The sequence below is a fragment of the Anolis sagrei genome, chromosome X (genome assembly GCF_037176765.1).
Source record: "Anolis sagrei isolate rAnoSag1 chromosome X, rAnoSag1.mat, whole genome shotgun sequence".
NCBI classification, from domain to species: Eukaryota; Metazoa; Chordata; class Lepidosauria; order Squamata; family Dactyloidae; genus Anolis; species Anolis sagrei.
Genome location: NC_090034.1, coordinates 109,850,445 through 109,865,694, shown reverse-complemented (window position 1 = coordinate 109,865,694; position 15,250 = coordinate 109,850,445). Strand labels below are relative to the sequence as shown.

Genomic DNA, 15,250 nt, shown 5'->3' with positions numbered 1-15,250 from the left:
CAAGATAAAGATCCAATGGGAGGTGCAGTACATTCGATATGGGTCCCATCAATTGGCTGGGAGTCTGGACTAGATGACCTTTGGGTGCCCCTATCAGTTTACTCACCCTTTCCTCTGAAGAGAGAGCAGTCGATTTCCTCTGCTCCATATTTCTAATATTAACCATTTACCAACTAAAACAAAGAATCCTATATTTTGTAAGGGGTCCCCCAAAGGCCATCTAGTCCAGCCCTCTTCCCCCATGAAAGAAGGCACCATCAAAGCCCTCCTGGCAGATAGCTATCCAATCTTCTGCAAAGCCTCCAGAGAAGGAGATGCCATCCTTATCCAAAGCAATGGTGATGACGATGGTTGAATCCTAGTGTTGGAATGGACCCCCAAAGGCCATCCAGTCCAACCCCATCTGCCAAAAAGGAAGACCCAATCCAATCCCTCCCAACAGATGGCCATCCAAACTCTTACTTAATAATAATAATAATAATAATAATAATAATAGGATCCTAGAGTTGGAAGGGGCCCCTAAAGGCCACCCAGTCTTACCCCATCTGCCAAAAAGGAAGACCCAATCCAATCCATCCTGATAGAGGGCCATCCAAACTCTGACTTAATAATAATAATAATAATAATAATAATAACAATAATAATAATAATAGGATCCTAGAGTAGGAAGGGGTCCCGATAGGCCACCCAGTCCAACCCCATCTGCCAAAAAGGAAGACCCAATCCCTCCCAACAGATGGCCATCCAAACTCTTACGTAATAATAATAATAATAGGATCCTAGAGTTGGAAGGGACCCCCAACGGCCATCCAGTCTAACTCCATCTGCCAAAAATGAAGACCCAATGCAATCCCTCCCAACAGATGGCCATCCAAACTCTTATTTTATTTGATGAGTCTGAATAATAATAATAATAATAATTATTATTATTATTATAGGATGCTAGAGTTGGAAGGGCCCCCCAAAGGCCATTCAGTCTAACCCCATCTGCCAAAAAGAAAGACCCAATCTAATCCTTCCCGACAGATGACCATCCAAACTCTTATTTTATTTGATGAGTCTGAATAATAATAATAATGATAATAATAATAATAATAATAATAATAATTATTATTATTATAGGATCCTAGAGTTGGTAGGCCCCCCAAAGGCAATCCAGTCTAACCCCATCTGCCAAAAAGAAAGACCCAATCCAATCCCTCCCGACAGATGGCCATCCAAACTATTACTTAATAATAATAATAATAATAATAATAATAATAATAACAATAATAATAGGATCCTAGAGTTGGAAGGGGCCCCTAAAGGCCAGATGGCCATCCAAATTCTTATTTTATTTGATGATAAATGACAGATGGCCATCCATACTCTGACGTAATAATAATAATAATAATAATAATAATAATAGGATCCTAGATTTGGAAGGGGCCCCTAAAGACCATCCAGTCTAACCCCATCTGCCAAAAAGGAAGACCCAACCCAATCTCTCCCGACAGATGGCCATCCAAACTCTTACATAACAATAATGGCTCCTTCCTTTTCTCCCACACAGAACCCAGCGCTTGGTGCTCGGAGCGGCTCCGCCATGGCCATCATCGGCGCCGAAGACGAGGATTTCGAAAACGACATCGAGCCCGTGAGTGAAGCGTCCGCACCACATAGTTATCACACTTCGATCCCACTCTAGATTTACTACACTGCAGAAAGAATGCGGTTGAGCCCCGCTTGGAATTTCCAAGGCTCAAGGCCAAGGGGTGATGAGAGTCGTACTTGGGTTTCCCTTGGTGGAGAAAAGAAAAGGCCTTGGCAAACTACAAATCCCAGGAATTCCATTGACTTTCGCTGCCTGCATCCCACCGAGCAGATGTGCCCTTAGTAAAATTATAAATTCCAGGGATGCACTAGCCTTGCACTGTTTAAATTCCACTGCGCAATCTGTTCCTTAGTAAAACTACAAATCCCAGGGATCCAGTAAGTTTATGCTGCATGCATTACACTGCTCTGATGTGTTGCTTAGCAAAACTACAAATCCCAAGGATCCCATTGCTTTGTGCTCCGTGCATTCCGCTATTCAGATGTGTCCCTTAGCAAAACTACAAATCCCAGGGATCATATAGCCTTGTGCTTCATGCCTTGTGCTATTCAGATGTGTCCCATAGTGAAACTACAAATCCCAGGGATACAATTTGTCTCGCACTGCATGCCTTGTGCTATTCAGATGTGTCCCTTAGTAAAACTACAAATCCCAGGGATCAAACATCCTTTTGCTGCATGCCTTATGCTATTCAGCTGTGTCCCTTAGTGAAACTACAAATCCCAGGGATTCCATTGCCTTGTGCTGCCTGCATTCTACTGTTTGGATGTGTCCTTAGCAAAACTGCAAATCCCCCCGTTTTAACCCTTTCAGTTCCAGAACCCGGAGGCCCAGAGCGGCCTGTTCCAGAGCCTGAAGGTGCTCAAGTCCCACCCGACCTACCTGATGGCCTTCCTGCAGCATGTCGTCCTCCAGTTCGACTCCAGCCCCGTGGTGCGTTGGCTTGTTTGTTTACTGGTGTTTGTTTACGTGTTTGCTTGTTTGTTTGTGTCATTTTGCATTCTTCCCTGCATCAGATGTAAACAGGGGGAAAATGTACAGAGAACTATAGTATCCTAGAGTTGGGAAGGGAACCCTCAAAGGCCATCTAGTCCAACCCTGCTTCCGCCTGGGAATAAGACACAATTCGATCCCTCCCAACAGATGCTCATCTAGCCATAGATAAAGATGGCCATGCAGACGGTCGAGAGAAATAAATGATAGATGTAGATCATAGTATCCTAGAGTTGGAAGGGAACCCCCAAAGGCCATCTAGTCGGACCCTGCTTCCGCCTGGTAAGACACAATTCGATCCCTCCCAACAGATGGCCATCCAGCATTAGATAGATGGCCATAGAGATGATAAAGATAAACAGATGATACATCTAGATCATAGTATCCTAGAGTTGGAAGGGAACCCCAAAGGCCATCTAGTCTGACCCTGCTTCTGTGTGGTAATAAGACACAATTCAATCCCTCCCGGAAGATGGCCATCTAGCCATAGATAAAGATGGCCATGCAGGTGATCGAGAGAAACATGATAGATCTAGATCATAGTATCCTACAGTTGGAAGGGAACCCCCAAAGGCCATCCAGTCCCACCCTGCTTCCGCGTGGTAATAAGACACAATTCAATCCCTCCTGGAAGATGGCCATCTAGCCATAGATAAAGATGGCCATGCAGATGGTCGAGATAAAGAGATGACAGATCTAGATCATAGTATCCTAGAGTTGGGAAGGGAACCCCAAAGGCCATCTTCTCCTTTTGTGCTTCTGAGTGGGAATAAGACACAATTCGATCCCTCCCGACAGATGCCCATTTAGCCATAGATAAAGATGGCCATGCAAATGATCGAGAGAAAGAGATGATAGATTTAGATCATAATCTCTATGACCCTGCTTCTGCCTGGGAATAAGACACAATTCGATCCCTCCCGACAGATGGCCATCCAGCCATAGAGATGATAAAGATAAAGAGATGATAGATCTGGATCATAATATCCTAAAGTTGGAAGGGAACTCCAAAGGCCATCTACTCCTTCTGTGCTTCTACCAGGCAGGAAGACACAATTCGATCCCTCCCGACAGATGGCCATCCAGCCATAGAGATGATAAAGGTAAAGAGATGATAGATCTAGATCAGGCATGGGCCAAGTTTGGCCGTCCCTCCAGGTGTTTTGGACTTCAACTCCCACAACCAGAAGTCTTAATTAAGTCATTATTATTACTATCATTACTATTATTATCATGTTTATTCTGTTTATGATGCAGCTCTGCTCCCTTCACGCGGACCTCATCCTCAACCGCTTGGGACCCAAAGAAGCCAAGAAGCAGTTTGTCGAATTCTGCCACATGTTTTTGGACAAAGCCGGGGTCAGTAAACAACAACAAATAAATAAACAAACAATGCTTCCTCCTTCCCAGCACCCTTTGCTTCTTACTCTTTGGGCGCACCTAACACTGTTGAGTCAATGCAGTTTGGCCTCGCTTTGAACCCGTGCTATGGGATGATGGGAGTTGTAGTTTCCCTTTTGAGCATTAAGCCAGGGCAGTTAAAAGTCAAAGGGCATTAAAGTGGCGCCAAACTGCATCCGTTCCACAGTGCAGACGCACCGTTTTGACTCCCATTTCACCAGTATAGTAATAGATAAAATGAAGCTCTCTTTCCCTCTATATATATGTATGTATGTATGTACATATGCTTAACTTGCTGTCCGTGCGAATGGCTCCTCCCTCTTTGTTACGACTTATTTCCTCCTTGAAACCACTTCCTTTTGTTGCTGTTTCCGTTCTGACAATCGCACCCCTACCTCTCTCTCTCTATATATGTATGTGTGTGTATATATGTATATGTGTGTATTATATTTGTGTGTATGTATATGTATGTATATGTGTATACATATACGCGTGTATGTATATATGTGTATGTATGTGTGTATGTATATGTGTTTACGTATATATGTGTATACGTATACATGTGTGTATGCATATATGTGTTTATGTATGTGTGTATGTATATGTGTATATGTATGTGTATGTATATATGTGTTTATGTATGTATATGTGTGTATGTATGTATGTGCTTATATGTGTGTATGTATATGTGTATATGTGTGTGTATGTATATGTGTGTATGTATATATGTGTCAATGTATATTTGTGTGTATATATGTGTTTATGTATGTATGTGTATGTGTGCATATGTGTATGTATGTGTATATGTATATATGTGTATATGTATATATGTGTATGTGTATGTGTGTATGTATATTTGTGCATATGTATATGTGTATATATGTATATGTGTATATGTATATATGGGAGCCCTCGGTGGCGCAGTGGGTTAAAGCACTGAGTTGCTGAGCTTGTTGACTGAAAGGTCACAGGTTCGATTCCGGGGAGCGGCGTGAGCTTCCGCTGTCAGCACTAGCTTCTGCCAACCTAGCAGTTCAAAAACATGGAAATGTGAGTAGATCAATAGGTACTGCTCCGGCGGGAAGGTAACAGCGCTCCATGCAGTCATGCTGGCCACATGACCTTGGAGGTGTCTATGGACAACGCCGGCTCTTTGGCTTAGAAATGGAGATGAGCACCACACCCCAGAGTCAGACATGACTGGACTTAATGTCAGGGGACTACCCTTACCAACCTTTATGTGTGTATATATGTATATATGTGTATGTATTATGTGTATATGTATATTTGTGCGAATGTATATGTGTATGTATGTATGTATATGTGTATACGTATATATGTGTATATATTTGTGTTAATGTATGTGTGTATGTATATGTGTATGTATGTTTATGTGTATGTGTATATATATGCGTTTGTATGTATATATGTATTTATGTATGTGTGTGTATGTCTATGTATATGTGTCTGTATGTATATGTGTTTGTATGTATATATCTCTAAAGGATTTTGCAGCCTGTTCCTCAGTGCACCCCTTGATTGTGCTCTCTCCCTTTTTCTGCAGTTGCTGAGGGTCCCTGTTCCCACCGCTGTGCAGTTCGAGTTGGGTAAGTGCAACTGCCTCGTTTTCCTCCCATGGGGTGCCCCTTTTTTCCCTGTGAGTTTTCTATCTGGATGCATCAGCCACACTGGGCAACTCATGCACTTTGACACTGCTTTTGATTGCTGCTGCTGAACGCTACGACGGGACCCTGGGAGTCCCAGGACTTTGCATTACAGTCTCAGCAAGCAGGCAATCGTTGCAGGTCCCTTAATATTTTAGAATAGTGTCTCCAAAATGATTCACTCCATCCATGCACCTTCCATTCATACCCAAACCTATCATATCACGCCTGCACACTCCGTTTCTTGCAACAGGGAGGAGTCCCGGGCGTGTGTCCAGCTGCTGCCAGGGGTGAGGTCACTCTTTGGCCCAGGCTGGACCTTCAGGGAGGAGAACTGGGCAGCCAGTCCCAAAGACGCTTGGTGCCATCTAGTGTCCACAATGGGCAATTGCAGCTGGCATTTTCTCTAAAAGAATGTCCTGCAAAACTCTCAAGCAAGAAGTATTCCAAGGGAATTTCCTGGAGCAAACTTCCAAGTGGTTTGCATTTTTCAGGGGAGGGGGATTGGCATTTAGACACTTCAGCATTTTGGAAGGAGTTTTCCCCCCAACAACTCCGCAGTGACAGATTACTGTATAGACTCGAGCATAAGCCTAGTTTTTAGGCTGAAAAAGCTCCCCTCAGCTTATACTCGAGTCAAAGTTATTTATTATTTTACCCTGTTATTAGTATTATTTTTATTACATTTATTGGTATTATTACATTTACATTATTTTACTCTATTATTTTATTACATTTATTTTACTCTATTTATTATTATTATTATTATTATTGCATTTATTATTTTACTTTATAATTGTTGTTATTATTACATGTATTATTTTACTCTGTTATTGGTAATACTTTATTTACATTATTTTTACTCTATTTATTATTATTACATTTATTATTTTACTCTATTATTTTATTAGATTTATTTTACTCTATTTATTATTATTATTATTATTACATTTATTATTTTACTTTATTATTCTTGTTATTATTATTACATGCATTATTTTACTCTGTTATTGGTAATACCTCTTTTACATTATTTTACTCTATTTATTATTATTATTACATGTATTATTTTACTCTATTATTTTATTACATTTATTTTACTCAATTTATTATTATTACATTTATTATTTTACTTTATTATTCTTGTTATTATTACATATATTATTTTACTCTATTACTGGTATTATTACATTACATTATTTTACTCTATTATTTTATTACATTTATTTTACTCTATTATTATTACATTTATTATTTATTATTACATTTATTATTTATTTATTATTATTACATTTATTATTTTACTCTATTTTTGGTATTATTACATTTATTATTTTACTTTATTATTGTTATTATTACATGTATTATTTTACTCTATTATAGGTATTATTATAGGTATTATTTATTACATTTATTTTACTCTATTATTATTGCATTTATTACTTTACTTTATTATTGTTGTTATTATTACATGTATTATTTTACTCTATTATTGGTATTATTACATTAACATTATTTTACTCTATTGTTGTTTGATAACATTTATTCTATTTATTATTATTATTACATTTATTTTATTTTATTTTATTATTAAATTATTATTTTTACTCTATTATTATTGGAAGGGATGTGTAAGCACATTTACACAGAAAAAGGTTAGAATAATAGTTTAATCAAAGTTCGTCGGTCTTATTTTAAATTAAAGATTTATGTAAACATTTAAAAACATTCAACTTAATTAATGTAATTTTATTGCAATCTATTTTTATTTTGAAATTGACCATTTCCCACCCTTAGCTTATACTCAAGTCAATAAGTTTTCTCAGTTTTTCCCTCGGCTTATATTCAGTTTGACTTCTACTTGAGTATATACAGTAATTGAAATAATTATATCAAAGGCTGCATTGCTTTCCTATGCAAGAGGGAGGGAGGAAGAAGGGACCCCAAAGATCATCTAGTCCAGCCCCTGCATTGCACTGCTGCAAAGCTCCATGTAAATATTATATGCATGGGCATTGACTATTCTACTTAAGATTCCAAATTTGCTCAGAAGGGACCCCAAAGGCCATCTAGTCCAGCCCCTGCATTGCATTGCTGCAAAGATCCATGAAAATATTATATGCATGGGCATTGCACTAATCTACTTAAGATTCCAAATTTGCACCAACTCAGAAGGGACCCCAAAGGCCATCTAGTCCAGCCCCTGCATTGCATTGCTGCAAAGGTCCATGTAAATATTATATGCATGGGCATTGCACTATTCTACTTAAGATTCCAAATTTCCACCAACTCAGAAGGGTCCCAAAGGCCATCTAGTCCAGCCCCTGCATTGCATTGCTGCAAAGGTCCATGTAAATATTATATGCATGGACATTGCACTAGTCTACTTAAAATTCCAAATTTGCACCAACCCGGAAACCTTGCCAAGGGCTGTTTGCAAGTTTGGCTTCTTCTCTGCCAAACTGGCATCTAAATAATTGCAGGGCAATGCCCAGAAATCCCTTTGGAAGAGCCTCCGATGGCTCCTTTGTGTTTATTTCGAGTGCTTGAAGCCTTTTTTCTGGCTCTTTGTCCAGTGCAATCCTTTTAGTGTCTTTGTGTTTTTGCTTCTGGACAAATATAGCAGCAAGAATTCCCTTCTGGGCGCTCAGGAAGCCGGCTGCGAAAAGGAAGCGCATAGCAATTGTGGCTTTGGGAACCTTTCCCAGGCGCCTTTTATGACGTGGCAACAAGAGAGTTTTCAGAAAACAGGGATTCCAAATTGGCAGAGAATTGTGCGTTCGGAACAGGAGCCTCTTATGGGTCAGATTGGGCAATAATTCTGGGAAAATTCAATTTTTCCCACTTGAGAAGGAGAAGCAAGTTTGTAGTCCTCATGACTTCTCAGAGTCTTGACTTTTGCACCAACCTTATGTTGAATATCTCTGCACATTATTTCCCTTTTGGTTTCAATTGCATTTGTTTGGCTTGAAACAGCATTTGTTACTAATTGCATCCTGAATGCAACCTGCAAACTTCAAGGAAGGAAAATTCCCATTCCTCCCTTTTCTTTGCAGAGCGAGCCCACATTCTTTTTCCTGCAAACCTTTTGATTTAAATTGCATTTGTATGCAAATTGCATCCTGGATGCACAATGCAAATTCTTTTAAGATTATGCAGTCTTTTCTCTGCACTCCTTTTTGTTTAAACGCCATTTGTTTACTAATTGCATGCCAAATGCAACATGCAAATTGCAAGGTGGAAAAACTCCAATTCTTTGCCTTTTCGTTGCAATCTTTTGGTTTAAATTGCATTGGTCTGCTAATTGCATCCTAAACACAACATGTAAATTCTTTTATGAAGCATGCACCATCTTTTTTTCTGCACTCCTTTGGCTTTATGTTGCATTTGTCATTGAATTGCATCCTAAATGCAAATTCTGTGAAGAAGTATATGCATTGTTGTCTCTGCACTCCTTTTGTTTTGTTTTGCATTGCATTGGTCTGCTAATTGCATACTGGATGCAACATGCAAATTCTTTTATGAAGTATACACCATATTTTCTCTGCACTCCTTAGGCTTTATTGCATATGTCTCTGAATTGCATTCTAAATGCAAAATGCCAATTCTGTAAAGAAGTATAAACATTGTTGTCTCTGTACGCGTTTTGTTTTGTTTTGCATTGCATTTGTCTGCTAATTGCATACTGGGTGCAACATGCAAATTCTGTAAAGAAGTATACACATTGTTGTCTCTGCACTCCTTTTGTTTGGTTTGGTTTTGCATTGCATTGGTCTGCTAATTGCATAATACTGGATGCAACATGCAAATCCTTTGAAGAAGTACACACAGTCTTTCCTCTGCACTCCTTTGGATCTGCATTGGTCTGCTAATTGCATCCAAAATGCAACATGCAAATTTCCCAGGGAAAATCTCCTTTCTCGTTGCAGATCGGACCCGACCAGAGCTGATCCCCGATGACCAGCAGCGGAAATACTTGCAGGAAATCCAGAATTTCCAAGATCCGGAGATTGCACGGCAACTGGAAGACTTCAGGTCTGGATGCAATTGTTTTCCCCCCCTAAGTTGTGTTATATGGTGCAATGCCTTTGGGATGATGTTGAGGTGGCCAGTCCACATTCCTTGCCCTTTGCCCCCTTTGCTGCAGGGAGAAGCGCAAGATGGGCATGACGCCGGGGGAGTCGGAGCTGTTTGAGCTGGAGAGCTACCGCACCAAGGACCGGGGCATCCGGGAGGCTAAGCAGAAGCAGCTGGCCGAGTTCCTGCTGGCCCGGCTGGAGGAGATGCAGTGAGTGGGGCCCCCAGGGGCCATCCAGACCAGCCCCTCCCCGCAAAAACCTACCATCTACCATTTTAAATGCAGAATGGAACTCTTAAGGTCATCTAGTCCAACCCATTTTTGCCAGGGAAACACCATCCAAGCCCTGTGTTTGAAGGCCTCCGAAGAACCAAAGCCCACTATCTATTGTTTTAGATATGCATGCATTAAATGTAGACGGGAACCCCAGAGGTCATCCAGTCCAGCCCCTTTTTTCCATCGAATCTGTCTGTTTAAAGACCTCCAAAGAATGACAGCCTACTCTCATTTTAGATATTCATACATTACATGAATAGTTTTGACTGTGAGGGGAGTGAATTAGAACCAGACATCCTGAGGAGGGAGGTGGAATGGGCCTTAAAAATAAAGATGGCAGTGACCTAACAGAAGCTGAAGAGATCAAGAGAAGGTGGCGAGACTATGCAGAATATCAGTATATAGGAAGGAAAATAATATCAAGGATAGTTTTGACGGTGTGGTGAGTGAATTAGAACTAGACATCCTGAGGAGTGAGGTGGAATGGGCCTTAAGAAGCATTGCTAGCAACAAGGCAGCAGGAGATGACAGGATCCCAGGTGAACTGTTGGCAAGGACCTAACAGAAGCTGAAGACATCAAGAGAAGGTGGTGAGACTATACGGAAGATCTGTATAGGAGGAATAATAATATTGAGGATAGTTTTGATGGTGTGGTGAGTGAATTAGAACCAGACATCCTGAGGAGTGAGGTGGAATGGGCCTTAAGAAGCATTGCTAACAACAAGGCAGCAGGAGACGACAGGATCCCAGCTGAACTGTTGGCAAGGACCTAAATGAAGCTGAAGACATCAAGAGAAGGTGGTGAGACTATACGGAAGATCTGTATAGGAAGGATAATAATATCAAGGAGAGTTTTGACGGTGTGGTGAGTGAATTAGAACTAGACATCCTGAGGAGTGAGGTGGAATGGGCCTTAAGAAGCATTGCTAGCAACAAGGCAGCAGGAGATGACAGGATCCCAGGTGAACTGTTGGCAAGGACCTAACAGAAGCTGAAGACATCAAGAGAAGGTGGTGAGACTATACGGAAGATCTGTATAGGAGGAATAATAATATTGAGGATAGATTTGACGGTGTGGTGAGTGAATTAGACCTCCAATCAAAGACCTCCAAAGAGCAAATGCCGGCACTCGTTTTAGATATTTGTGCATTGAATATAGAAGATATTCATGCATTCAATGTAGATGGGAACCCCAAAGGTCATCCAGTCGGACCCCCTTCTGCAAAACAGGGAGAGACCATCCATCTTGGATTATCAATGTCAATTCCTGATTGGTTCTATCATAAAAACATGGGGAAAGTGCATCAAACTACACCAACTTTGTCTTTGCGGGAGGGACATCACCCTGCAGCGCATATTGCCATAGTTTTTCAAAGACTCTCTCGTTGAGTCTCAGCTGATGCAACGTTGTGGCAGCCCCAAAAACGATGTTACGGGAGGAGAATGACTCCTTCCAAAGCAAGGACAGCGTAATCAAACAGGAAATGGGGCTTCCGAGCCAGGAACGGAGCATGTTCCAAAATTGTGTTGCATACTTTAATGGGATCCAGCTGTGGGAGGGGATTGCCTCCTCTTGCATCATCCGCTGTGGGGCTATAAGCGCCCTCCCGGCCCCCCCACAGACCCATTTCCTGACTCCGACTTCAGCCGCCGCTGCCGCTGCCTGTCGGGCTCTCTCCGTATCTGTTGTTGTTGTTCCGATCCTCATTGCGCCGTGCAGACCATGCCGAGGGGCTCCCTTGCCTTTTTGCAAAGTGACGATGGGGCTGAAGTACCGGTGAGTTTGCACAAAGAGGAAGCTGGACCCCGCAGAGCAGCCACTGGGGACCATCCACTGGTTTCCCCACGTTACTGGTTTCCCTTCCTAATGGGTTCCTACGTTACTGGTTTCCCTAAGTTACTGGTTTCCCATCTCAATGGGTTCCCTATGTTGCTGGTTTCCCACAATTACTGGTTTCCCATCTCAATGGGTTCCCTATGTTACTGGTTTCCCAGCCTAATGGGTTCCTCGTGTTACTGGTTTCCCATCATAATGGGTTTCTATGTTACTGGTTTCCCATCTCAATGGATTCCCCAAGTTACTGGTTTCCCTTTGTTACTGGTTTCCCATCTCAGTGGGTTCCTATGTTACTGGTTTCCCCTCTCAGTTGGTTCCCCAAGTTACTGGTTTCCCTTTGTTACTGGTTTCCCACCTCAGTGGGTTTCCTAAGTTCCCTAAGTTAAGTTTCTCCTCTTAATGGGTTCCTATGCTACTGGTTTCCCTATGTTACTGGTTTCCCCTCTTAATGGGTTCCTCATGTTACTGGTTTCTCTAAGTTACTGGTTTCCCATCTCAGTGTGTTCCCATGTTATTGGTCTCCCATCTCAATGGGTGCCCCATGTTGCTGGTTTCCCTAAGTTACTGGTTTCCCATTTCAATAGGTTCCTTGTGCTACTGGTTTCCCTATGTTACTAGTTTCCCAGCCTAATGGGTTCCCTATGTTACTGGTTTCCCCAAGTTACTGGTTTCCTCTTTTAATGGGTTTCTCATGTTACTGGTTTCTCTAAGTTACTGGTTTCCCATCTTAATGGGTGCTCTATGTTACTGGTTTCCCATCTGAATGGGTTCCCTATGTTACTGGTTTCCCCTTTTAATGGGTTCCTCATGTTACTGGTTTCCCTACATTACTAAGATGCAATACTGGGGTGCTGGTCAAACCAGGGACAGAGGGTTCTCTTAAGTTTTACTGGGATGTCATTAATGGGTTCCCTGTGTTTCTGGCTTCCATCGTTACTGGGATCTGCCTGGAATCCTCGTGTTACTGGGTTCTCTTATGTTTTACTGGGATCTCCATATTGCTGGGTTCCCCAAGTTACTGGGAGGCAGTGCTGGTCCAACTGGGGGCAGAGGGTTCTCCTTCATTCTTTATTGGGTTCCCCAAGTTCCTGGTTTCCATTGTTACTGAGATTCTCCAGGAATCCCCATGTTACTGGGAGGCAATGCTGGGAAACTGGTCAAACTGGGGGCAGAGCGTTCTTCTCCATGTTTTATTGAGATCCTCATGTTACCGGATTCTCCATGTTATTGGGATCCCCATATTACTGGATTTGCCATGTTTCTGGGTCATAATAATAATAACAATAATAATAATAATAATTTATTAACTGCTTCTTAACTGCTCAAGGCAGGGAACAATATTGTTTATAATATATCCCATGAAAAGCACATATATACAAATATTAAAATGCATGCGATAGAAAGATAAAACACAATTAAAAAAATAGAATATGATTGTTAACCTGGGAACTTGAGCTTGCAAAAGTTGCCTCTCTTTGGTCTATTATTATTATTGTTATTATTATTATTCCCAGAACCTCCTTTTGGGATGATTTGGGGGGTTGCAGTCCAAAAATTAAGATCTTATTATTGTTATTGTTATTATAATTGTGGGATTAGATTGAGACCTTCTGCTGCAAAATATTCTTGAGACTCGAGGGATGCTCTTTGCAGCCGGGATCTGGGTTTGTTTATTGTGCAGGTCGGACAACACCAAGTCCTCAAAACATGCCTCCATGTGAATGTAAACGAGCTAAATTCAATGCCAATCTCTCTCTTTCTCTCCTTCTTTCCCCTTCGTTTGTTCCAGCCTCACCATTTCGGCCGACGAGGAAAAAAGGTTCGTGCAAAGCCCGCAATGGTAGGGTATGGAAGTGGGGATGATGGAGGCGGCAGTCTTTTGGCTCTCGAGCAAATCTGGTGCCACGTTGCAAAAAAGGCAGCTGTGGCTGTGGTTTTGCAGCAAGATGCTTTCTTCTTTGCCCAGGAAAATTGCAGGCTTTGCAAAAAGGCATGGCATGGAGCCATCCTGGCCATACAGGCAGAAGAAAGGCTCTTTCTCTCTTAGCAAGAGTTTGCTGCTCATTTGCTGCCATTACATGCCTTTGCAAGAATTCCCAATGAAAGGGGTTGCATTGTGTGCTTGAACTGCAACCCAGCGCTGCATTGCATGCATTCGTTTGCTGCTCATTTGCTGCCCTTGCATGATTGCAAGAATTCCCAATGGAAGGGGTTGCATTGTGTGCTTGAACTGCAACCCAGTGCTGCATTGCATGCATTCGTTTGCTGCTCATTTGCTGCCCTTGCATGATTGCAAGAATTCCCAATGGAAGGGGTTGCATTCCTTTCTTGAGCTGCAACCCAATGCTGCATTATATGCATTAATTTGCTGCAATTTCACACTTTTTCAAGAACTCCTAATAAAAAAGTTTTCATTGCTTGCTTGAGTTGCAACCCAACGCTGCATTAGATGCTTTAATTTGCTGCCATTGCATGCTTTTGCAAGAATTCCCAATGAAAGAGTTTTCATTGCTTGCTTGAGCTGCAACCCAATGCTGCATTGTATGCATTAGTTTGCTGCCATTGCATGCTTTTGCAAGAGTTCCCAATTAAAGGGGTTGCATTGCTTGCTTGAGCTGCAACCCAATGCTGCTCTTTATGCTTTAATTTGCTGCAATTGCACACTTTTGCAAGAACTCCCAATGAAAGGATTTTCATTGCTTGCTTGAGCTGCAACCCAACTCTGCATTATATGCATTAATTTTCTGCAATTGCACACTTTTGCAAGCGTTCCCAATTAAAGGGGTTGCATTGCTTGCTTGAGCTGCAACCTAATGCTGCATTATATGCTTTAATTAGCTGCAATTGCAACTTCTTGCAAGCGTTCCCAATTAAAGGGTTGCATTGCTTGCTTGAGCTGCAATCCAATGCTGCATTATATGCATTAATTTGCTGCAATTTCACACTTTTGCAAGAACTCCCAATGAAATGGTTTTCATTGCTTGCTTGAGCTGCAACCCAATGATGCATTATATGCTTTAATTTGCTGCCATTGCATGCTTTTGCACGAGTTCCCAATGAAAGGGGTTGCACTGCTTGCTTGAGCTGCAACCATTACATGCATTTGTTTGGTGCTCATTTGCTGCCGTTGCATGCTTTTGCAAGAATTCCCAATGAAAGGGGTTGCATGGCTTGCTTTCACAGAAAATGACGCTTTCGAGGCAGGAACAGGGGATTTTCTTGCATAACGTTATTGCCAGCATTAAATGCATTTTAATTCTGTTTTCCTCCTGCCGTTTAGTTCCGCCATTTTTGCGGCGATCGTGACGTATATGAAGCACCTGGGGGTTAAGAGCAAGGCGGCCGAGAACAAGAAGTCCAAGGCCAACTTCTTCCGGAAAAAGGCAAGCCTCCGAAAGCCTCCTTT

General features: G+C 41.6%; 1 protein-coding gene across 1 annotated transcript in view; it reads left to right on the top strand.

The window, feature by feature from the left end:
• The window catches only part of LOC132780498 (rho guanine nucleotide exchange factor 1), a 66,615-nt gene that overhangs the window by 14,089 nt on the left and 37,276 nt on the right, over positions 1–15,250 (top strand). The window contains exons 3-10 of the mRNA XM_067461194.1: positions 1,553–1,636; positions 2,408–2,527; positions 3,845–3,946; positions 5,553–5,595; positions 9,582–9,687; positions 9,800–9,940; positions 13,634–13,663; positions 15,125–15,227. Of these exons, the coding sequence (XP_067317295.1) occupies positions 1,553–1,636; positions 2,408–2,527; positions 3,845–3,946; positions 5,553–5,595; positions 9,582–9,687; positions 9,800–9,940; positions 13,634–13,663; positions 15,125–15,227 (729 nt within the window). The remainder of the gene's footprint in view (positions 1–1,552; positions 1,637–2,407; positions 2,528–3,844; positions 3,947–5,552; positions 5,596–9,581; positions 9,688–9,799; positions 9,941–13,633; positions 13,664–15,124; positions 15,228–15,250) is intronic.